The 24,422-nt window shown below is 41.4% G+C and overlaps 3 protein-coding genes across 12 annotated transcripts; 1 reads left to right on the top strand and 2 right to left on the bottom strand.

Moving 5' to 3' along the window:
- Positions 1-3,843: 3,843 nt before the first annotated feature.
- Positions 3,844-9,820, bottom strand: LOC129859571 (ankyrin repeat domain-containing protein SOWAHC-like). Its single transcript, XM_055929493.1, has one exon. The coding sequence runs from the start codon at positions 9,354-9,356 to the stop codon at positions 7,641-7,643; it is 1,716 nt and encodes a 571-aa protein (XP_055785468.1). The 5' UTR covers positions 9,357-9,820; the 3' UTR covers positions 3,844-7,640.
- On the top strand, positions 8,624-17,954 carry LOC129859572 (septin-10-like). Of its 2 annotated transcripts, none has more exons than XM_055929494.1 (10): positions 8,624-8,650; positions 12,214-12,328; positions 12,588-12,783; positions 13,072-13,258; positions 13,977-14,138; positions 15,170-15,266; positions 15,391-15,559; positions 15,712-15,844; positions 16,109-16,293; positions 16,904-17,954. In XM_055929494.1, the coding sequence occupies exons 1-10, from the start codon at positions 8,639-8,641 to the stop codon at positions 16,917-16,919; spliced, it is 1,272 nt and encodes a 423-aa protein (XP_055785469.1). In that variant the 5' UTR covers positions 8,624-8,638; the 3' UTR covers positions 16,920-17,954. The 2 variants fall into 2 exon arrangements, with proteins under 2 accessions (XP_055785469.1, XP_055785470.1); XM_055929495.1 differs by lacking the exon at positions 8,624-8,650 and adding an exon at positions 11,311-11,450.
- A 26-nt stretch (positions 17,955-17,980) lies between these two features.
- On the bottom strand, positions 17,981-24,422 carry LOC129859570 (centrosomal protein of 70 kDa-like). 9 transcript variants are annotated; one of them, XM_055929485.1, is made up of 16 exons: positions 24,284-24,422; positions 23,727-23,999; positions 23,503-23,605; positions 22,885-23,008; positions 21,517-21,697; positions 21,072-21,247; positions 20,876-20,935; positions 20,647-20,749; positions 20,335-20,501; positions 20,106-20,196; positions 19,827-19,997; positions 19,428-19,577; positions 19,054-19,222; positions 18,436-18,541; positions 18,259-18,338; positions 17,981-18,163 (listed from the first exon to the last, which is right to left on the bottom strand). In XM_055929485.1, the coding sequence occupies exons 2-16, from the start codon at positions 23,805-23,807 to the stop codon at positions 18,102-18,104; spliced, it is 1,824 nt and encodes a 607-aa protein (XP_055785460.1). In that variant the 5' UTR covers positions 23,808-23,999; positions 24,284-24,422; the 3' UTR covers positions 17,981-18,101. The 9 variants fall into 9 exon arrangements, with proteins under 9 accessions (XP_055785460.1, XP_055785462.1, XP_055785458.1 ...); XM_055929487.1 differs by having other exon boundaries at positions 23,503-23,602; positions 24,284-24,420; XM_055929483.1 differs by lacking the exon at positions 23,727-23,999 and having other exon boundaries at positions 24,284-24,417.

The raw sequence follows: 24,422 nt of genomic DNA, 5'->3' as shown, positions 1-24,422 counted from the left end.
AAACGTACAGTCAATAACACATAATAACACCATAGAAAAAAAACACTATAGAAAAATCTATAAACAGTGTGTGCAAATGTAGTAAGATTAGGGAGGTAAGGCAATAAATAGGCCATAGTGGCGAAATAATCACAATTTAGCATTAACACTGGAGTGATAGATGTGCAGATGATGATGTGCAAGTAGAGATACTGGGGTGCAAAAGAGCAAAAATAAATAACAATTTGGGGAAGGAGGTCGTTGGGTGGGCTATGTACAGGTGCAGTGATCGGTAGACTGCTCTGACAGCTGATGCTTAAAGTTAGTGAGGGAGATATAAGTCTCCAGCTTCAGTGATTTTTGCAATTCGTTCCAGTCATTAGCAGCAGAGTACTGGAAGGAAAGGCAGCCAAAGGAGGAGTTGGCTTTGGGGGTGACCAGTGAAATATACCTGCTGGAGCGCGTGCTACGGGTGGGTGTTGCTATGGTGACCAGTGAGCTGAGATAAGGCGGGGCTTTACCTAGCAAAGACTTATAGATGACCTGGAGCCAGTGGGTTTGGCGACGAATATGAAGCGAGGGCCAGCCAACGAGAGCATACAGGTCGCAGTGGTGGGTAGTATATGGGGCTTTGGTGACAAAACGGATGGCACTGTGATAGACTACATCTAATTTGCTGAGTAGAGTGTTGGAGGCTATTTTGTAAATGACATCGCCGAAGTCAAGGATCTGTAGGATAGTCAGTTTTACGAGGGTATGTTTGTCAGCATGAGTGAAGGATGCTTTGTTGCGAAATAGGAAACGGATTCTAGATTTAATTTTGGATTGGAGATGTCTAATGTGAGTCTGGAAGGAGAGTTTACAGTCTAACCAGACACCTAGGTATATGTAGTTGTCCACATATTCTAAGTCAGAACCGTCCAGAGTAGTGATGCTAGTCAGGCGGGCGAGTGCGGGCAGCGATCGGTTGAAAAGCATGCATTTAGTTTTACTAGCATTTAAGAGCAGTTGGAGGCCACGGAAGGAGTGTTGTATGGCATTGAAGCTCGTCTGGAGGTTTGTTAACTCTATACACAGTGTCCAAAGAAGGACCAGAAGTATACTGAATGGAGTTGTCTGCGTAGAGGTGGATCAGAGAATCACCAGCAGCAAGAGCAACATGTACAGTATGTGGAATGTGTGTATAGAGCACACGTCTGACGAAACACAATTACGGTTTTCCTTCAGGTTTTCTTCAATTTTCTGCAATGTTGCAAACTAGAATATGGACCAACTCTCTGCAAACTGTGTCCTTCCCAGTCTGACAACAATGACGAACATATCGTAGCACCAACGGGCGTGTGTGGGGGAGGGTTCTTTAAATGTAACATCCAATCATAATCTTGCTGCTGGGAGCCTGTGTACCATTCAAAGGCGTGAGAGCGACATGATTTTGGAGGTATGGCAACGTGGGACTACTAATAAGATAACATATGGAATTGTTTTAAGATGGTCATACCAAGGATCATTTTGCTATTTGATTTAGAATTGTAGGACCCCTGTAGATATTTAAAAGAAATATTCAAAAAAAGTATTGGACGAAACATTGAATTTGGTCTTACTGCTATTAGCCCATAGAAATACACTTAATAACAGATTCACACATGGAAAAACAGATATTCAAACATATATCAAAAGGAAGAATGTTTTGAAGTGTCTTTCCTATATTTGAGAAAGATAAGAACGCTCAGGGAAAAAAAGTACAATCATTTTTATCCTGGAATTATCTGTATACCTAAATGCCCTTTCACATCCATTCATTTTTCGGCCCAGGATTTTTATTTTTATTTGTTTATTATGCCTCGAATGGACCATGGGGGAACCTCAAGCGGAGAAATTATTTTATTTTATGCCCAGCTCAAGAGGCCCCTTGATGATGTGAAGCCTGAGGCAATTGCCTCGTCTGCCAAATGGTAAATCTGCCAGTGTGAATGGGACACATTGGTAGAAGGCAACGAATTAAATTGCATTTTTACTTTAGATCAGAGAGACTTGAATCAGATTAAATCAAATAAGGGCATATGGTATAGCTCAGTTAGTCTCCATTGTCTAGTCAGGGTCATAGTGAACATCCCAGATGGCACCCTATTCCCTATAGTGCACTACTTTTGACCAGAGCCCTCAAAAGTAGTGCAGTATATAGGGGATAGGGTGCCATTTGGGATGGCAGAGTCATCGAGTCAGAGCGGTTGATTCATGTACCCCACATCCCATTTCAATCCCCAGCAGTGTCAGATTAAGTGTCCTCATTAACACAGCTAGCGACTGTACGTGACAATGTGAAGGCTAAGCCACATAGGATTTATTACACCTCCCGCTGAATTTATGATACACTCTCATCTATGATATTAACCAGCGAGAAAGAGGGGAGAGAGACAGACAGAGGGAGAGAGAGAGAGCGAGAAAGGGGGGAGATAGAGAGAGAGGAAAGAGGGGGTGGGGAGAAAGAGACCGAGAGGGGATTAGAGAGAGCAAGAGATGCAGAGAGAGCGAGAGAATGGCTTAGCCATTCAGTGCCATCTAGTGGACTTGCTAGGGCAGTTCAGTGTCCTACTCGGAAAGCACCAACTCAAGGTCGGATTTATATCTCACTGTAAATGTCAACTATAACAGTTTCATTTGTAAAATAGGTAATAAACACCTCTGAGCATAGTAACCTTGGACTGTGCAAAATGAAGGCTATGAGGTCTTATGAACCACTTTATATGGTAAAGAGTGTTTCAGGGGTATAGAAAACTAGATGGAAGTCTGTATTTGGAGGTAACCTAAACACATGGTATGAGTTAAGTAGGTGGAGTAGACTATTAAGGTAACACCCAAAATCGTATTGGACTGGTAATTCAAATGAGATGTGCAGGCTGAGGCTTGAACAGAGATCAAACGTAAAATGACGTTCAACATATCAAGGACCTTCCACTGGATCCTGGCAGACCTTATCAGTCTGACAGGATCCAGTGGAAAATGTTAGACATGGCTTAAAACCTGAATCATAAACAGATATGTGGAGAGAGACTGCGTCACACTGACCCTGTTGGTTGGCCTGTGAGATAAATCAGCCTTGAGCTAGGTAAACATACTTTGACAGACAGACATAGATAGTGAGAGAAAAAGACAGAAAGAGAGGAATACAGAGATAGCAAGAGAGTAGCAAGGGCGCAGTGCCTCTGGTGACTCATTCTGATCCACATTCCACGCCAGCCGTTTCAACTTCAAACTCCCACTGTGTGCAATTCCACAAAGCCCTGTGTTCTCTGAAGACCTCCAACTCTCTCTCTCTACTGTCTGGGCTCTAATCGCCTGGGATACGTCCCAAATGGAACCTTACTCCCTCCCACTCCTCTTTCTACTCTGGTTAGAGCCAGTTTGCGCTGTTCTGTGAAGGGAGTAGTATACAGCATTGTACGAGATCTTCTGTTTCTTGGAAATTTCTCGCATGAAATAGCCTTCATTCTCAGAACAAGAATAGACTGACGAGTTTGAGAAGAAAGAGTCTTTGTTTCTGGCCCTTTTGAGCCTGTAATCAAACCCACAAATGCTGATGCTCCAGATACTCAACTAGTCTAAAGGCCAGTTTTATTGCTTCTTTAATCAGCACAACAGTTTCCAGCTGTGCTAACATCATTGAAAAAAGGGTTTTCGAATGATCAATTAGCCTTTTAAAAATGATCAACTTGGATTAGCTAACACAATGTGCCATTGAAACACAGGAGTGATGGTTGCTGATAATGGGCTTCTATATGCCTATGTAGATGTTCATTTTTTTTTTTTAATCAGCCGTTTCCAGCTACAATAGCCGTTCACAACATTAACAATGTCTACACAGTATTTCTGATCAACAATGGTATTTTAATGGACAAAAAATAAATAATTTTCTTTCAAAAACATGGACATTTCTAAGTGACCCCAAACTTTAGAACGGTAGTATATATATATATATATATATATATATATATATATATATATATATATATATATATATATAGATATAGATATAGATATAGATAAATAAATAAGTGCATTCAGGCACCTTGACTTTTTCCAGATTTTGTTCATTACAGACTTATTCTAAAATTGATTAAATCGTTTTCCCTTCATCAATCTACACACAATTCCCCATAATGACAAAGCAAAAACAGGTTTTTAGAAATGTTTGCAAAAGTATTACAAATAAAAACCTGAAATAGCACATTTATAGAAGTATTCAGAGCCTTTACTCAGTACTTTGTTGAAGCACCTTTGTCAGCGTTGAGTCTTCTTGTGTATGACGCTACAAGCTTGCCACACCTGTATTTGGGGAGTTTCTCCCATTCTTCTCTGCAAATCCTCTCAAGCCCTGTCAGGTCTGATGTGGAGTGTTGCTACACAGCTATTTTCAGGTTTCCAAATGATAAAAATGCAAACCACACAATCTTTAGCTTTGCATACATTATTGAAGACAGAGTATTGAACATAGACCTAAAACGATTGTGAGGTGTCAGATTTTGTATGTTAACATTCTTTTGTTTGATAATCGAAACGAGGGCTATAAAATAATATAATGTACAGACAGACAAGAGAAACACGGTTCCAGCCCTTTGAATATCATAATTAGCAGCAGGTGGTTGATTTAAAAATATAAAGAAATTGCATAATAAAAAAGGTAAGAGCTAATTTTGCAAGACTACAAAACTGTACAATAAAATCAAGTAGCAAAATCAGATGTAAACTATGTAGCATTACTGTAGGCTATTCAGCAATAAAAACCATTGACTGAGAAAACATTACATTCCCCAAAAACAGTTCATGCCATAAGTACTATGCCTTAAATCTAACCTAGACAAACAATTAGACTAATACATGTGAGACAATGATTTGCTAAATATGTAAAAATATACACTCCAGTTATATTAGCAAAAAACAAAAGTGCAGGGTAAAAAAAAGTGTTAGAATATAGTGCAACATTGCATAAAAACAAATACTTTTGCCTGCACTGGCACTGCAGAAGGCTATATCAGTCTGCTAATATAGGACTATTAAAGGCCAAGTGCACTTCTGTGAAGAATACATTTTTCTTCAAAAAATTATATTTTAAAATGATTATTTAACATTTTTATTCCGATTTTTTCAGGGGGTGCTGCAGCACCTTTACTTCCCACGGCTATGAGGGAACCTATTGGTAGATGCGTAAAAATAAAACAGCAGACATTGAATATCCCTTTGAGCATGGTGCAGTTATTAATTACACTTTGGATGGTGTATCAAGACAACCAGTCGCTACAAAGATACCTTCCTAACTCAGTTGCCGGAGAGGAAGGAAACTCAGGGATTACGCCATGAGGCCAATGGTGAATTTAAAATGGTTAAAGAGTTGGTAGGAGAAAACTGAGCATGGATCAAAAACATTGTAGATACTCCACAATACTAACCTAATTTACAGTCTAAAAAGGAAGCCTGTACAGAATAAAGATTATTCCAAAACATGCATCCTGTTTATAAACAAGGTACTAAAGTAATACTGCAAAAAATGGCTAAGCAATTAACATTTTGTCCTGAATACAAAGTGTTATTGGTTTTGCCTGAAACATAACACATTACTGAGTACCACTCACCATATTTTCAAGCATAGTTGTGGCTGCACCATGTTATGGGTATGCTTATAATCATTAAGGACTGGCAATTTTTTCAGGATAATTTTTTTAAATTAAAATGAATGGAATGGCACTAAGCACAGGCAAAATCCTAGAGGAAAACCTGGTTCAGTCAGCTTTCCACCAGACACTGGGAGATGAATTCACCTTTCAGCAGGACAATAACCTCCCGAGTGGTACAGCGGTCTAAGGCACTGTATCTCAGTGCTAGAGACGTCACTACAGACCCTGGTTCGTTTCCAGGCTGTATCACAACCGGCCGTGATTGGAAGTCCCATAGGGCGGCGCACAACTGGCCCAGCGTCGTCCGGGTTAGGCCTTCATTGAAATAAGAATTTGATCTTAACCGACTTACCTAGTTAAATAAAGGTTTTAAAAAAACTTGAACACAAGGCCATATCTACACTGGAGTTTCTTACCAAGATGACAGTGGATGTTCCAGAGTGGCCGAGTTAGTTTTTCAAGTAGATTTAAGTCAAAACTATGGCAAGACCTTAAAATGGTTGTCTAGCAATGATCAACAACCAATTTGAACAGAGCTTGAATAATTTAGATAAGAATAAAATGGGCAAATGTTGCACAATCCAGGTCTGGAAAGCTCTTTAGAGATTTATCCAGAAAGACTCACAGCTGTAATCGCAGCCAAAGGTGCTTCTACAAAGTATTGACTCAGGGGTGTGAATACTTTTGTCATTGAGATATTTATGCATTTAAATTTTCAATATATTTGCAAACATTTCTAAAAACAAGTTTTCACATTCTCATTATGGGGTATTGTGTGTAGAGGCTCTCCTGGGTCAGCAAGCTGGAGCTTGTTGATATAAAACCACTGGTGCGTAACAGATCAGAGGGTAGCCTACAACTTCATACCAGACAACTGCAACCTTAGACAACTCAAAATAAGGAGCTATGATCAGAAGGTCATAAAGTGAGTATAACTGCATAGCATAATTCAAGGTGGACTGTGAATAGTTATGAGACCTGATCTTTCATCATAGCACTACACACAGCAGGCCTACCATACACTCAACAACAGCGTACCTTGTGACACATAAAGCTCCCCTACTGATCCTGATTACAGACTTAAAGGACCAGAGGCCTTTTCATTGGCCTCCAATCCTCCACTTGAACACAAAGAGGAAGTAAATTCCCATCTCAAGTCTTTCAGGTGGACTGAATGGCATCCACCGCAGGAAAGCTGGATCAATAACCGTTTAAAATCAAAGTGCTTAAAGCAACTCAAATATAAAGGGAGAATAAATTCATAGCATCACTAACAGTCTGACAGTAATACGATAGAATTGCTCCCAAGCATTGTGAAATCAATTACATTGTTTCTACCATGTGGTCAAATAACTTGAGTTTAAACACTTCCCACTTGGCAAAAACAGGTTGAGTCAACCTTGTTTCAATGCCATTTCAACCCCAAAAAATGTAATATGAAGACGTCAAATCAACGTGGAAAACTGATTGGATATGAAAAAAAAGTAATGGAAGATCATTTCATATTTTTAAAATCACCCAAATTTGAACCCAAATCCAATGACATGGTGTCATCTTTTGTCGATTTCACATTGAATTCACATTAGTTAAAAACTCTACGAAATGTAAATCAAAACTAGACATTAAACTGACATCTTTGCCCAGTGGGTTGCAGGCAGCTTTACATGTACATTAAGGGTTAAAGCAGACAAACTGTAAAACCTCCTTGGCTACTTCGGCATGATAAGAGGATTAAGACAGAAATATTTAGCCTAACCAGGGGTAGCAATCTGGCCAGTTACTCAATAGATCATGTAATACCATATTCTGTTAGTTCAGCATATTCATATAATGCCTGGGGTAAAAACCCTTAAGTATGTGTAACACCAGACTTGGCCTATGCCACAAAAAAAAAAAAACACTTGTAACATCAGACTATACCGCATTGTGTCAGTCATCCTGCACTGTAGTAGTTTATTTGCTCTTTGTCGAGTGTACTTAAGAGGCCATTCTTCAGCCAAACAGATTTGACATGGGTCTGGATTTAAATGAGCTTTTCCTGGACCCGTTAAGCTCCTCTGTCTCACAGTGTTCTGGGAACGAAGTGCTGTGAACTATCTGCGAAGATCTGAAGCGGATCTTCTGAAGTTTGGGCCTCATCTTGCTAAGGGATGATTTCCTTCGCAAGGGTTGCTGTCTGGCCTGCCCTGCTCCATCACCTGTGTCCTCCTCACAGTGACTGTGCAGTTTGAGGGGCATCAGATTAGACTGGAGAACTTTAGACAACCTCCAATGCCCCCCAGAGTCTGTGTTCTCTGAGTCCGAGTCGGCGACACCACCCGCCCCGATGATGTCACGGATATCGACGGCCACGCTGCTCGTAAGATACTGACACGCCCTTTTCCCATTGTAATCTCTGGCCTCGACGTCTGCGTCGTAGGCTCCTACCAGTAACTTCACCACTTCAACATGGTTGTGCATTGCTGCCAGATGTAGTGGTGTGTAGCCGGCACTTGACCGGGCGTTGATGTTGATGGGCACCGTGTGTTGTTTGGAAAAGTTCACGATAAGTGCCAGCAGTTCTTGTTTGCCTTGCTTGGCAGCCCAGTGCAGGCAGGTGAATCCAGTCACAAAATCCTTCTTCATGGCAAGGTTCGGTTCACAGGAAAGGAGGCGGTGGAGACTCTCCCATTGGCCGTCGGATGCACACATCATCCATTCGTGTTCCAATGGGTCCAGAGTGACTGAAGCCACAGAGGCAGAGTCACTGTCGCTCCGGGTACAGTCCCTGTACTTTGCAGACAGGTAGACGGAGTTCCTCAACACCATGCTGCGTCGCACCTGGGGGGAGCTGTTCATCATGAGCTCAATAACGTTATTATGGCTACCTTTAGGTGTGTTGCTGTCACTCCCTGATTTGCTCAGTAGCGAATCATAATTATGGCCTTCATCTGCCCCGTGCTCTGATGAAGGGTGATTGGACAGCAGGCTGTACTGTGCATTATTTGGGAATGGACGTCCGGGTAAGTGGAACATAGAGCCATCCGCGGCTGTAGGTAAAGGTGACGTCTCAATCACTGCAATTTGCGGTATGTCGTGCGGTTGCAATGTCTGTATGTCCTCCTTGGTCAATTTCTGCTCTCCATTGCCACCAAGGCCTAACGCATTTCCCATAATGTCTGATAAACTATTATTCTGAACTACAAACCTTGTTGACGCAGCTCTTTCTAAAATGTTACCTTCCAATATAATTCCTGAAATGTCAGGCGGTCTCACTCCTGCGGCATTGTCAGTTCCGTAACCCGAGCCAGGTGAAATGTCTTGTTGTGCGTCGTTTGCTGTGGTTTCCCAAGAGCGCACACCCCCAGCAGAAGATGCTGACAGATGCAGTTGTGGTGCACAATCTTCTATCAAGTTCTTATATGATTTGGATAGGACAGGGGTGCTGCTATCTTGTTCCAAAAAGGTGCCTGTCCCGTTGCCATTGCACGCGCTGTCTTTCTCCACTCGATACTTATTTTTTAAACATACACATTTAACTCCATTCTCCAATTTTACAAATGCGACGTTGTCCACGTATCCCTTGAATTTCTCCCGAACAATTGCTTTCTGTTCAGGGTCTTCCGGGAAAACAGCTTTGAAATAGTCAATTAATTCCTGTTTTTTCACTCTCCCTCCTCGATCGGTCAGAAATTGTACGACCACTTCTTGGGTGCACTCGGTCGCCATTACATTAGATTAGCTGATTAAAAAAAATACATACAAGTAGCCTTCGATATACCAAAAAAAATATATAAATTAGCTAGAGTTAAATCAGCCCGTACAATTACGGTTTTCACCTGCCCTGGTTGGTGTTGTCCCATCACATCATCCTCACAGAGCTTGTTGTGCTTCTTTGATACAGAATATAAATTAATAGAACCGTCACCACACCCAGAGTTGAGTCGGGAAGGACCCTCTTTTGCAAGACCTGTCTATCCGTTTTATTTATATGGTCACAGCGATCCACCCCAGAGATATTAGAGAAAGGAGGAGATAGAAATCATGTTGGACAATGAATGGAGGAACGTATAACTAACCCAAGAGCCTGTCGTTTCCAATGGGAACAAATTAATCATGGTGGGCAGAACAAGCAAGGAGGTGGGCAGAGGCAATCACGAGCTAGTGAGGTCCTATTGGCGCGTTCTAGCATATATTTGCTATTTTCGTTAGAAAACGCATACTTTGAAGTGCGCGTGTGCAATAACTCAATTCGCACTCCTTCTAAACAACGCTCTTTTTTTTGTACTTTGACAAAGGGTAAAGTCTGCAAAACGCAGTCCACTCTGTTTGTTACAGATTATAGTTTGAGAAACATACAACTGTATGAAGATCAAAAGTTTAATCGATTAGAAAATTAGCAGAATGTTGGCCAAAATCCATCTTCTCACACTGCCGGCCACGGTGCTTCCTCGCATCACCATATTTGGTAGTGCTTGGAAACGCCAACCGGATGCTTCACATTTATACATCCGGTTTAATATCTGTCTCATTGTTCTGTGGTATAATGCAGCGTTCAAAACACCTGGGAACTCGGAAAAATACGCGGTCAAATAGTTTTTACATTTTTTATTTAACTAGGCAAGTCAGTTAAGAACAAATTCTTATTTACAATAACGGCATAGGAACATTGGGTTAACTGCCTTGTTCAGGGGCAGAATGACAGATGTTTACATTGTCAGCTCGGGGATTCGATCTAGCAACATTTCGGTTACTGGCCCAAAGGCTCTAACTACAAGGCTACCTGCCGCCTCAAATCATGAAGTCAGAGATTTTAAGTTCGGAAAGTCAAAGCTCTAAGAGTTGGAATTCCGAGTTGAATGGCTGTTCAAATACATTTCCCCAGTCTGAGCTCGTTTTTTCCCGAGTTCCCAGTTATCTTGAACGCGGCATAACGCCCCAACAGCAGACTGTCAAACGATCGCATTCACTTGTAATGCGGCATATCGTGCAAACTAATCTTCTCAAAATCAGGGTATAAGTCGAGATACCTGCCTATTTTCCTTGAAAGTACGTAATGTCACGATTCCAAAGCTGTACGATATTTCAGAGAACAAGTTAATTATCTCACATATCGGAAAATACTTATGTTGTACTTATTGTTCACTAAATTCCTGCTAATGTTGTGTTATTGAGCTAGCGCCCAGTCGACTCCCATTCACTGTTTGTCCCAGAATTCCAGGAATGTACCGCGCGGCCCATAGACGATACATGGGCAACGTACACAGTGAACGTTATACGATTCCAATGGCGTTTTCCATCTCCTCAAAAGTATCTCTGTCCACGCCTCTTAGCAACCACTACATTGGGAAACTGTGACCCTTGAAACGCCATTTTGGAATCTAAATTAGCGGCCCTTCAGTCAAAGTCGCCCAAAGAACCAAAATGTCTATTTAGTTTCACACTATGTATGTCCAACGAATTTCCGGAAAATTGGTTTATACCATTCATTCTATGGGGGTCGCTATATGGTAACAAACAATCTTGCAGTTCAAAATAACTACTCTGTACTCAGAATTTGATAAATACATATCACAAAATCAGAACATGTAGTACCTCATATGTTTGTAAGATATGTCGTTTCTATTGTTAAACACAAACAAAGCTGTCACTCGTCTATCCCCAGCCATGGAAAAAGTTTGCAAGCCTACATTCCTTTCATGGCTACGTAGGGAGTCGATTTTTCAAAGTTTTTAGTTGAGGCTATTTTATTTACAACCTGCTAGTATTTGTAGCTATTAGCTCCTGTATTCTGAGATGACTACGTCGGATATTGCTCAGGGGGTAATTGTTGTGTTTGATTTAATCGCTAAATAATGTATGTTTACAGTTGTAAAACTTACGGCACGTTTAGCTTGCTAGTTAGCATGGTTATGTTCCAGGTCGTCTTTATTGCTGTTGCGCTGCGTGATCCTGAAAGGTAAAAACGTATCTAGGCGTTGTGAGATCTGACCGCCTGTACAGCAGGATTGCAATAAGACAACCTGGAACTGATTCAGTAACTTTTTTACTATCCAGCTAGCTATGTGGCTAACAGCGTAACTCCAACCAGAGTTTCTAAAAAGCAGGATTTTACTGCCGGAGATGGTTTACGCCCTATGAGCAAGAATGAATATATGAAATACATATAGAACACAATTAGCCATGATCTGTCTAGCTAGTTTGCCAACGCATGGGTTAGTTTGCCGATGTGGCAGCCAGTGAAAGTTAACTTTGTGTGCTAGCTACAAAATCTAGCCAAATGTATGCTGCTTAAACTGATCTGCCATCTATCTCCAGCCTTTCCAGGTCTATCCACAATCTGTGCCACAATCAGTATCAGTAAAGAAAGGGACAGGTCAGGTAGGGTGTCATTCATAGAAATAGGTAAATGTGTGTGTGTACTGTAGACAAATTTACATTTAGCCTTGTGTGGGTAAGTCGTGTACAGACAATGAAAACAGGAATATAAGATTATCTACCTAGGTTAACCAGTCCAAGCTGTAGGCAGTCAGATATAATCATATACTGAGTTGGCCTAATGTTAGGCTATGTCTCCCTATAACAGGACAAAAATGCCCGGCCCCTGTCCTTGTCTGGCCATGTTGGCTTTGACAGCCTACCTCACCAGCTGGTCAACAAATCAACATGTCAAGGTTTCTGCTTCAATATCCTCTGTATTGGTGAGTAACGTTGTGATGTTACATTAAAAGTTCAGCCAGCAGACTAGTATCCCTTTTTTAGATGGGAAAAAAATGTTGGCCCATTTCCTCTAAATTCATTTCTAAAATTTATTCTGGACCTCAGCCCAGATTCCTCAATGTCGTTCTTTGGAACTCTCTAAAATGTTTTTTTTTTCTTCATTTTCCTCAAGTTTGACCCTAATTTTACAACGCAATGTTATCACTAAGATTAGCAAACAATATTTCCCTCACTATCCAGGCGAAACTGGTATTGGCAAATCCACCCTAATGGACACACTGTTCAACACTAACTTTGAGAACTTTGAGTCGTCTCACTTCGAGCCCAAGGTGAAGCTGCGAGCGCAGACCTATGACCTGCAGGAGAGCAACGTGCGACTCAAGCTGACCATCGTCAACACAGTGGGCTTTGGGGACCAGATGAACAAGCAGGAGAGGTGAGAGAAGTGCAGTCATGATATACCTGGGTCGTATTCATTAGGCACCAACCCTAATAGCCTACCTGAACTTGTCCAATAACTTAATTAAGAAACCCTTGTTTTAGTGTTCCGTTTCAAAACGTTTTGCTACGGTAGCCTATGCCCTAATGAATATGACGCTGATGCTGAATGACAAAACAAAGCACATTATTATGTCTTTCTATCTAACAAAAATCACTTGTTTTACCACATATGCTACACAACTTCTGATGGAATTATGTCCTCTCTGAATGTTTCCTTTGGCAGCTACCAGCATGTTGTGGACTACATTGACACCCAGTTCGAGTCGTATCTACAGGAGGAGTTGAAGATCAAGCGGTCCCTTCACAACTACCACGACTCCCGTATCCATGCCTGTCTCTACTTCATCGCCCCTTCAGGACACTCTCTCAAGTCCCTAGACCTGGTCACCATGAAGAAACTGGACAGCAAGGTGAGGGCCTAAAACTAAAACTGTCACTATTGAATTTTGTTCTCTCTTTTGATTTTGTTTCTGGCACAGTTATACAGCATTAGTCTATAAATATAAACTTTCATAATTGTTGTTGTGTTTAAATGTAGAATTAAGGGGGTGTTTTACATTTTATTTAGTGTTATGGAGTATTTGGGCAGTTTAGGAAGTGTCATGGCGGTTGGTTAAAAACTGGGAGTTGCATGATGAGTAATTACTACTGTGTTACTGTGACAGGACTGAACAAGGCTGACAAAGCATAATGTTGACATTGGGCAATCACAGAAGTCTGTCCTGACTGTGCTTTAGTTGTATGTATTTTTATTTTATTTTTTTTACCTTTGTTTAACTAGGCAAGTCAGTTAAGAACAAATTCTTATTTACAATGACAGCCTACCCCGGGCAAACCCGGACGACACTCGGCCAATTGTGCGCCGCCCTATGGGACTCCCAATCACGGCCAGTTTGTGATACAGCCGAACCAGGGTCTGTAGGGATGCCTCTAGCACTGAGATGCAGTGCCTTAGACCGCTGCGCCACTCGGGAGCCCCAAAGTTGTGTTTTACAGTACTGTTCTTTCACAAAAGGTTTCTGTTTCTTCTTGAAAAATGAATTTCATGTCCTGTTTGATTCTTGAGGGAATAATGTCAATTTAGAAAGAACATGTATTATTTATAAGACAAACTGTATCTTTTTGTAGGTCAACATCATTCCTGTCATCGCCAAAGCAGACACCATCTCCAAGAGCGAGCTCCACAAGTTTAAGATCAAGATCATGAGTGAGTTGGTCAGTAACGGTGTCCAGATCTACCAGTTCCCTACCGACGACGAGACCGTCTCCAAGATCAACACGGCCATGAATGTGAGTTGTAGAACACTCCCTTCGTATTTTTCAGGATCTCTGCCCAATTCCATTCCTCACAGTGGTGAATTTGACTGTGCTAGACAGTGCACCTCAGTGAGTGGCTACATGCACACAGTAACACGATTATTGTGGGTAACATTTACATGCTTCGCAAGAAGAACGATTTCCCTAATAATCCTGTTTACACGGGACTACCTGATAGGACTTTGACCAATACAGAAAATATGCAATAAAAATAATGTTCTACGACAGCGACATGTTGTTGTTTTTTTAGAAAGAGTTTGGACTTCTAAAGTTTGTATGAGAACTACTTCAAATATTCCTACTTTCCTTTTTTCCCCAAACTCACTTCACTCACGCTAAAGAGGGAGGCTCGTTCGGCTGGTGCTAGCACATGCGCAGATAACTTATTCATACCTCGCCTATTCCTCTCTGATTTAGAAGATACTGTTGCACAAACTACATGCTGATTTAGGCCTACCACAGCCCTGGTATCAGGGTGTATTAGCTAGCTATGTTTGCTCTGACTCAGTACATTTATTAGCTAGCCAGCGGCTAACAATTAAAAACATTTGCTAAGTAAAGGCAAACTATCTGTTTGCAGACAGTAATATACACAAACTAATAGTGTCATTTTATAGAATGCTTGTGGATGTGACAAATACAATTGTGTTTTATTTTGATTTATATTAAGAAGCAAAGCAGCATCGTTATCATCAACATATTGATGAGAGAGAGAGAGATGAGTCGCATATCACATTTAACAAACCAAACATTGAAATAACACTATAGAAGAAAAAACAGTCCATGCATCAATACCGGTATATAGTAAATAAGAATATACCGCACAACCCCAGAGTAGGCTTTCTTCAATTTTGACCGTACTCCGATTTAAGATATGCCGAGTAAGGTGTTTACATTACTAATGCCATACTTATCCTACTGCCAAAATCTGTTTAACATTATCTTAGTGTGCATGTAAATGTACTCAGTGTCTTCTATGCCTATGATCTATTTGCTAATGTCAGGGTATCCTGCCTTTTGCTGTTGTGGGGAGCTCAGAGGAGGTGAAGATTGGAAATAAGATGGTCAAAGCTCGGCAGTATCCCTGGGGTGTGGTGCAAGGTTGGTAAACCTGTTTTACCGTGTAGGCTTCAGGCTTACGGCTTGCTTTCTTTGAAGTGAAGTGTCTATGGCTCTGCAGTACAAATGCCAGGAGGTAAAGGTATGTCTGCCTGTCTTGTTTCAGTGGAGAATGAGAACCACTGTGACTTTGTGAAGCTGAGGGAGATGCTGATTTGTGTGAACATGGAGGACCTGAGGGAGCAGACCCACACGCGCCACTACGAGCTCTACCGCCGCTGCAAACTGGAGGAGATGGGATTCACAGACACGAACCCAGAGAGCAAGCCAGTCAGGTACGGAGAGAGCAGTGTGTGCGCACACAGTTATCATCATTTGGGGCCTGTGATAACTAGATAAGCTGCATAGATTAAAAGGTCTGTGAAAAACCATTTAACGTTATACAGCGAGAGGAGGCTGTATATTTGTATTAAACTGTTGTCTGCAGCCTGCAGGAGACCTATGAAGCCAAGCGTCACGAGTTCCTGGGAGATTTGCAGCGGAGAGAGGAGGAGATGAGGCAGATGTTTGTCCAGAGAGTCAAGGAAAAGGAGACTGAGCTGAAGGAAGCCGAGAGAGAGGTACTGAACACACACACACAGGGTGACCTACTGTGACAGCATGCTATACAGGTCAGCAAGAGACATATAGGCCTAGACGTGGCTTTCAGACTCATGATTTGTAACAAAAAAAATTGTAGGGGAAATCATCACAGAAAACCCATCTTCAATGATCTTTCATATTAAATGCATGTATTTTTGGTTGAAGAGAAGCGTCTTTGGGTTTTAGAAAAGCACTAGAAATTTGAGGTATTAAAAACACTGACGTTTGATGTTTTCCCTCAGTTGCAAGGGAAGTTTGAGCAGCTGAAGAGACTGCACTCTGAGGAGAAGAGCAAGCTGGATGAGAAGAGACGGTCTCTGGAGGACGAGATCAACACCTTCAGCAAGAAGAAAGCAGCTGCCGAGCTGCTCCAAGGCCAGTCCTTCAACACTAACGCCAACCTCAAGAAGGACAAAGACCGTAAAAAGTAAGATGAAAGTTTTTGATACTTAATCACAGGCCTAAAGGGTTGCAAACAGGACAAAGACCGCAAGAAGTATGACGCATGTTCTTGTAAAATACCTTTCAGGACGGCTATTTAATTCCCTTCAAGATGTTTATTGCTGAAATGTTTTGGGACAGCTCAAAGCTCTATTACACATTGTTAATCACATTCAATCTATCCTAATTCAATCATAACTTATTTCCCCTATTCAAACTTTATTTCCCCTCTCAATTTCATGATGCATGTGCAGAGACTAACAAAAATGTATGTACACCAGAATGATATATTTTGTGTGTGGACTGCAGGCGTTATACAGCCATTTTAGTTAATCAGTGTGATTGCATTTCTGATTGACAGGAGTCCAGAAATGGAAGCTAAGGATGTTAACTTGTGACGAGGCTACTAACCAAAACCACAACTGTTGCTTCAGAAACCTGTGAAGTCAGTGAGATGATAGGGAGGGAAGTAGGGTATAAAGAAAACGTCAGTTTGTTTTTAGATGAGGAAACTATTGATTTGACAGTTGATAGGAAAGCTTAGTTAAGGAGTGTAGCTGTGTTGACATATTTTCTCTTTTTCGTTGGTTCTTTAGCTCTGGGTTCATGTGAAGAAATAAATGGACAAAGACCCCCTCCCACCATCAGTCAGAAGACATAAATACAAAATGGAATACATTCACCGATAGTCGTCATTGTTTGCCTTAGTCAAAGCACAAATGTTAGTCAAATACCAGCCAGAGTATTGATAAGGCTCTTTAAGACTGGTAACCCTTTGTATTACTTTTCACTTCTACAGCTAGAGGGCACCAAATGAGCAAGGTCTGGTTAGGGTTATCCTTTGAAAATACTGTACTTTACACTAAACAGAAATACAATTTGTTTGACATTCAAGATGTATTTAATTGTCCAATCTCGGAATTCGTTTTCTTACCGGGTTGTCTTGAGTATTCATTTTAAATGGGATATCAGATGTTTGTAAACCTTCACTTAATTCTGCAGATAGCAGAATATATTTGCATGTCTTTTAAATATGCTATTCACCAGTAGTGTGTATTATATATAGCTTGATATTTATTCCATGCATTATTATTGTAGACTCGTGGGTTTCTGGATGGATTCCATGTTTAGAAATACCTAGCTCTGATCCAGGACATTAGTGCACGTTCCTCATGTTACATTAGTGGAGGAACGTGGACCAGAGCTAAGTTCTACCCACCGCATGTGTTACATTCCAATCACAGGTATTATTGATATTACTTTTTAAAAACACTTATTTTATGTGCCTTACTGCCACATGCCTTCCTGGTATTTGATTCAAATGCTAAAGAATGAAGCAGCTGCTGACATGGGAATTCATTTTTGAAGAGTGAAACCATGTTTTTTTGTTGCTCAATGATCTTTCTAAATAGAGGTCTAGGTCAAGTGGTTTTGACGTTGTAAAGAACCGTCGTGCATCTAACGTCGTGTGTGTGTGGAATGATACTTGCCAAATTTCCCCCCCCTCTCAGAAGGGATAGCTTTGAAAATAACTTACCTGCAATATTTTTTGTACACAACATTTTTCTTAACTCATATGAACTGAGGTTTGTTCTTAGGTGTGGAGAAAGGGTTTATCACAAAATAAAACATATGTATGTCATGTTATTTTACTGTACTAATGAATTGAGATCTTGTTGTTGGAAGAGGTATTAATTCATGTTTATTTACATATCAAAAGTAGAACGCCATAAAATCACTCCAGCAAATACACAAAACATAAAAGCATTGTTACATAATTACAAGGCACCGGTGTTACTCTGCTCTTGACTCTAGTGACCTCAGAACGGGCATGATGTCATCCAGACAGTCAACATCTGTAAGATCAACCAAAATAGACGTACTAATAACCACATGATCAGTAAACGATTTCAAACAAATGCATTATTGGATGGTAATAACATTTCCCCACCTAGAGTCTGGAGCAGCTCCTGAACCAAAAAGTAGAATGCAGGGGGAAAAAACTCATGTTCCTTTACCTTCAAAATAATACTGACAAGCACACATATTTAACCCCAGGCAATAGGCAAATTTCATGACATTAACAACATTACTCAGAATAAAACAAAATAAATTCTGCTGCTTGTACCTGTCAATATCACTGGTTCCCAGGAGGACGTGGCCAACCGTGGCCTCTGGGGAGTCGACCAGACTGGCTACTTGGTTTACCACCTCACTAAGGGGTGCTCTGTCATCTGAAATTAAATTGTTAGAAGTGGGAAAGGAATTACATCCCTCAACCAAGTATACTGAACAAAAATATAAACAACATGTCAAGAGTTGGTTTCATGAGCTGAAATAAAATATCCCAGAAATGTTCCATACACACAATTCTTATCTCTCAAATGTTGTGCACAAATTTGTTTACATCCCTGTTAGTGAGCATTTCTCCTTTGCCAAGATAATCCATCTACCTAACAGGTGTGGCATATCAAGAAGCTGATTAAACAGCATGATCATTACACAGGTGCACCTTAAAATGTGCACCTAAGGTATCTGTGACCACCAGATGCATATCTATATTCCCCGTCATGTGAAATCCAGAGATTAAGGCTTAATTCATTTATTTCAATTGAATGATTTCCTTAAATTGTTGCATTTTTATTTTTGTTCAGTATTATGTTCTGGAGAACATGAATTGACCAGTACAGTATGTGCTAATGGTGCTGTAGAATAGCTCAAATGAGTTGTAGACAGACAGTCCTACCCAGGGCCAGGATGTCCCTGAGGTTCCTCATAGCGTTGGTCATCTCCCCAAGCCTGGTGTAGACCTCGTTCATACGTGGATACACCCCGCTGAGGGAGGTTATATCAAACAGCTTCTGGAAGTGGGACACCATGGACTGGAGAGTGTTCCTAGTGGGGCTCCTCAGCACCTGGTTAGAGTTGGTTTCACAAAGAGTTCGGCTTTCACCTATACGCAACTTTTCATAAATTTTTTTTGAAAGAAAAATAATGAGAATATCGCTGTATCACAAACATTGTACATGAGAAATGATCTGCGGTATAATGTTTTGCCTCAACTAAAAGTCTAAATTTCCATGGTTACTCCATCCACTGCTGTAAGCCAGGACTACTAACCTTATCCTCCCCAGAGTTGGTCTCCTCTAGCAGAGTGTCCACCAGTAGCATAAGGTCCTCCACTCGAACACTTTCCATGAGACTAGTAGCACCTGCTGGCTGCCATGGTAACAGTCTCAGCATCAACTTACTCAGGGCACAGTGCAGGTCCTAAGCACTCAGAGAGAGAGAGAGAGAGACAGACAAGTAAAGACTTGGGTCTCTAGACAAGAGACAATGATAAACAGACGTGGTTAAAGAAGCCTATTCTAGCCATACATATCACAGACAACTGAGATGTTGTAGATATGAAGAGTTCTTAAACTCTGGCTTTCAGTGACAGGGCAAGTTGACACTGGACTGTTGGACCTGGCTGCATACATGTTAGATGCGCTTTATAGACAGTCAGTGAGCTCTCACCTTCAGTGAAGCCAGTTGGTCAGCCCACATCTCCAGAGTGGAGAGGAGTTCGTCAAACTCGACCATCTCTGAGGCCCTGTTGGACAGCGGATGGCTGGTTGATGGCCTCGCTCTATGGAGCCTCAGTGGAGCCCCGGAAGTAGTCAAAACCGCTCTGATGTCATTCAGAACCTGAAAGTCAGGCAAGGCAAATAGTCCAGCAAAGTCTGATTCAAAAACATAAAGTAAAGTGAGTTGATACTCGCTCCCGCTTTAGACAAGGGGAGATAAACGGAGTACCTTCTCGTGTCTGGCAGCCAAGGCCCTTGCCTTCGCCACCTCCTGGTTACTTAAAGCAGCCCTCCCCTCTTCTTTAAACTCCTGAGCAGACCTGGGGTGGAGGTAAAGGAGATATGACTACCAATAGGACAGGCAGCATTCTAGGTTAAGGTAAGGAAGGTGTTAACTATGGGGTTAAGCTGTGGTGCTCGTCATATCCAAGAATGACAGTTGCATAATTTTTCCCCACCTCATGTTACTCTGGTGAATAAGTCTGTCCATGCGTCTCAGTTGTTCTTTGTAGGACTTCAGCTCTTTCACTGTGGGTCTAGATTCCAAGTCTTGCTTCAACTGCTGAATTTCATTCCTAAGCTCCTCCCTCTGAGCTTTGGTGTCCCTTAACTGTTCCCGATAGGACTATTGGGGAGAAGTAAGATTCAGAACTAAGATCATGATCATGGAATGTGGGGAAGAGGAACAGCCGTTACACTGTTCAAGACAAGTCATCCAGAACCATGAAGAGTTCTGGTGTTCATCATGTTACAAAAGTACATGAAGTCACCTTCAGGAGAGCTTTGTGATTGGGGGAGACCCCGGTGGTGATTCTCATGCTGCTCTGCGATTGGTCAGATGTTTTTGATCCCCCAGAATCTGCTTTGAGGGACCTGAGGGAAGAAGTGAATGTTGGTTAGTGACATCTGCCTACGTTTCTTTAGTCTTACAGTGAGAAAGGGTGTTGTCATAAAAATGATGCAAAACATTGAAAATAAGATTGTCTATATAATATTTACTTGATATCATCGCGGAGCTGTTCCATTTGGGCCTCATAGATGTCAATTACATCCAACACCCTGATAGAAAATAAAAGGTATTTGAAATCCTATAACCTCCTAGCCATAAATCTGTAATAATTTAGTCAAGCAAGGGTAAAATGTTGTATTATGGATCCTAATCTATGGTCTTAACGACAGCAGCGGTTTATCTTACTGCTGGTCCACTGGTGAGTTGGGCCGAGCTGATCTCAAGTGGATCTGCTGAAACACCTGGTTCTGCCTAGCAACCCGCCTCTCTTCCTCTGTCACAGTGAAGTAGAGCTTCCTCTGCAGCTGGGAAACCACATCTTTCTCCTCAGACAGCTTCTGCTCCAGGCCCTGGCACCATTTCTACCAGCGGCAGAGCAGACAAACAAAACAACAAGAAAAGACAAACAAGAAAGTTACAGTATAATCAGGGGATATCATGTGCTGTCGGAAAAAAAAGATTAGTGCCCAACTCTTGTCGCCAGTTCCCCAGACACAGATTAAGCCTCGACCTGGACTAAAAAGCATGGTGAATAGAGAATCTCAATTGAAAGTTCTTTTTAGTCCAGGACTAGACTTAATCTGTATCTGCCGGTTAAACCAACCCTGGCTATTTCCAGGGCACCACCTACCTGTGCATCTCTCTTGTCCTGCTGAAGTTGGTGCACTTTGCTGTGCTGCTGCGCGGCCGTGCCAATGTAACTGTCTTCCAGGTCCTGCAGCTTGCTCTTCACCCCGTCCAGAACTCCCTCCAACTCGGTCACCCTCTGGGACTGACGGGCAGCGCGGCTAATGTGCTGCTGAGCCTCCTCTCTGGAACAAACACCGGTAACACTTTACTTAAAGCTGACAGGTATAATGGATTATGATACAATACAGATAATTGTAAAGCAACACAAAGACAAAAATGTCACACTTCGAAGCATTGCTACTACTCCTTTGGGACACACAATTAACCCTTACTAAATGCTAGATAGGATTTAATAATCCTATGTGATACTACATTTACATTTGAACATTTAGCAGACGCTCTTATCCAGAGCGACTTATAGGACCAATTAGGGTTGAGTGCCTTGCACAAGGGCACAGACAGATTCTTCACCTAGTCAGCTCCGGATTCGAACCAGTGACTTTTCGGTTACTGGCCCAACGCTCTTAACCGCTAAGCTACCTGCCGCCTTTCTATTTTATTGGATAATAAAAATTGAGGATGGGGCATATTGAACTAATTGGGATAAGTACATATCAAACAGAAGATCTTTCGCAGGAAATAATGGTTAAGAGAATATACATAATTATTCAAGTGATCAACTGGGCAATATGAAATATAAAATCCAACTTTCAATCATATATTGATTCGTCAGATACATCAATAACCTATCCTAGAAAAACAGTCAAAAACCATCAATTATCTTTCCAGGAGAGAAGCTAAAGTGAGGTAGCCTGGAATCCAAACTGATGTTTTGGGAAAAAATACCATATCAGATTGAATTCCAGGCTAAAGAGAGGGTCTCTGACAAACAGGCTTAACATGGTGATAGATTGATGTTCAGGCCAGGTGATCTCCCTCTGTCACGCCCCAATGGTTAACACTTGCTGGCTGAGCAGCTGGTGTAAGCCGGCCCCATGTCTACCTCTTACCCCTCTCTGCCTCACTATATTAGGCTTACTACTCATGTCCACTAAGACTATTGTGTGACAACAGCTGGCAGGTACATGATCATGGATCTATATTATTAGGTAGATGGATGAACAACAGACCTGCCAAAAACATATTTCTTTCTGACATGGAGATTATTCTAATAAATCATATAAGGTGATGGGTGTGATGGAGGAAATGTTTTGAGAGGTTAGAAACAGGATCAAGTAACTGGGGGTTCAAAAATATTAGGCTTCAAGAAGTGAGGTTTCCTACATACTGGAAAAGCCATGTTCTGCATGTCCGTGAGTGTCTAAAATGATAAATATAACGATTTAATATGAATTTTATAACTCCTTACTTAAGTTGGTTGTTGGACTGGATGAGCTCCTGAATCAAGGTCTGTCTCCTCTCCGAGTCTGTAAGCATCGTCCGCAGCATAGTCCTGATGTCACAGGCCGACTTCTTCTCCAGAAGAACCAAGTCTATGAGCAAGATGACAGACATTAAAAGTTGAATATCTTATTGTCCATTTTCCGTCCAGTTCTTTTTTACCTATAGGCCTATATTGTTTGGGTACCATGACCACTGCCTCACTAAATAACATTGAGAAAACTAGCCAGAAACATTGAGACCCTGGCTGGCAGCCTACCGGAAATAGAAGAGCCAGTAAGTAGAATAGGAGCAATGCATGCGCCGAATGGTTTCCCTTTGGGAAAAGGCTCATCACACAGAGGGGCGAGTTTGAGTGCTAACTTAGATGAGATAATGCACACCTAGAGCCAATAATTATTCATTATTTGCACACACAGAAACACAAGACAGACAGTAGAATGTTCAGCGGTCTAAAGCATTTAACACTCCTCCTTATAGACTTGTTCAACATGATCCAAGAAGTGAGTTAAGACATTTAGCTAAGATATGACAGTTCAGAATGTTACAGCAAGAAGATAATACAAAAACCATACTAAACCGTTACCTGCAAGGTTCTTATTCGCGACGGGATCAGCAAAGTGAACCGGCTTGAACCCATGGTGCTGGAGGAGTCTGTTCACAGCATCCCACTCTGTCTGCTCCTGCTGCTAGGTCCAAACACACAGCAAAACCACCACATCACACAGTCCATTACAATACAACACACAAAGGATGTAGTATGATGCAGATTGTAGTATGATACAATGCTTAATATGAGCTCTGCTCTACCTGAAACTGGCTGTAGGTCCACAGAAACACGTATGTCTTGTCTCTTGAACGAAACACAGCGTTTGTGTTCTCCCTATCCATTTCCTCAGTATGTTATACACTTTAGGCTATACACACCACCCTGTCTGTTCCTGACGAGATACAGAAATTCTAAGCGTTCCTCTTGCTCCATCTTCTATTTGACAGGAGGCTGTCGGTGTGTCAGCCTCCTACTGTACCCTCCCCCCAGTCAACGCCTAACGTTATATGGGGTTATCGAATTACTTGGTCCCCCTTTGAGACCACCATGACAACACACAAACACATATAGTTGTAATACCTGTTCCATCTCTTCTCCACCCGCAGGAGTGAAAATAAGTTAGTTTACTAGCTAGCTGAGGTAGCAGTGATGTTGAACACATAGGCTACCTAGATAGCTATGTACTGTTAGCTAGCTAGCAGTCTACGTTGCTAACTAGTTAGCCAAGTATTGCATGTTTCACAAAACAAAAGATAGAATTCCTAAAACATTCTGAATACTAATTTCCTACAATAACGTTTGGCCATAACATATTCACCATGTGTGTGCTTGTGATGATTGGCTTCTCCCAAAATGTCAGTTCCCAAATTTCAAACCAAAAGCGCGGAAGTAAAGTAGAATTTATTGTGGACGGTTTCAACCAATAAAATAAAGCAAAATGTAGGGGATAGTTCATG

Source organism: Salvelinus fontinalis, chromosome 7 (assembly GCF_029448725.1).
Source record: "Salvelinus fontinalis isolate EN_2023a chromosome 7, ASM2944872v1, whole genome shotgun sequence".
NCBI classification, from domain to species: Eukaryota; Metazoa; Chordata; class Actinopteri; order Salmoniformes; family Salmonidae; genus Salvelinus; species Salvelinus fontinalis.
The sequence above is the reverse complement of the archived record's forward strand: the minus strand, read 5'-3'. Positions and strand labels throughout refer to the sequence as shown.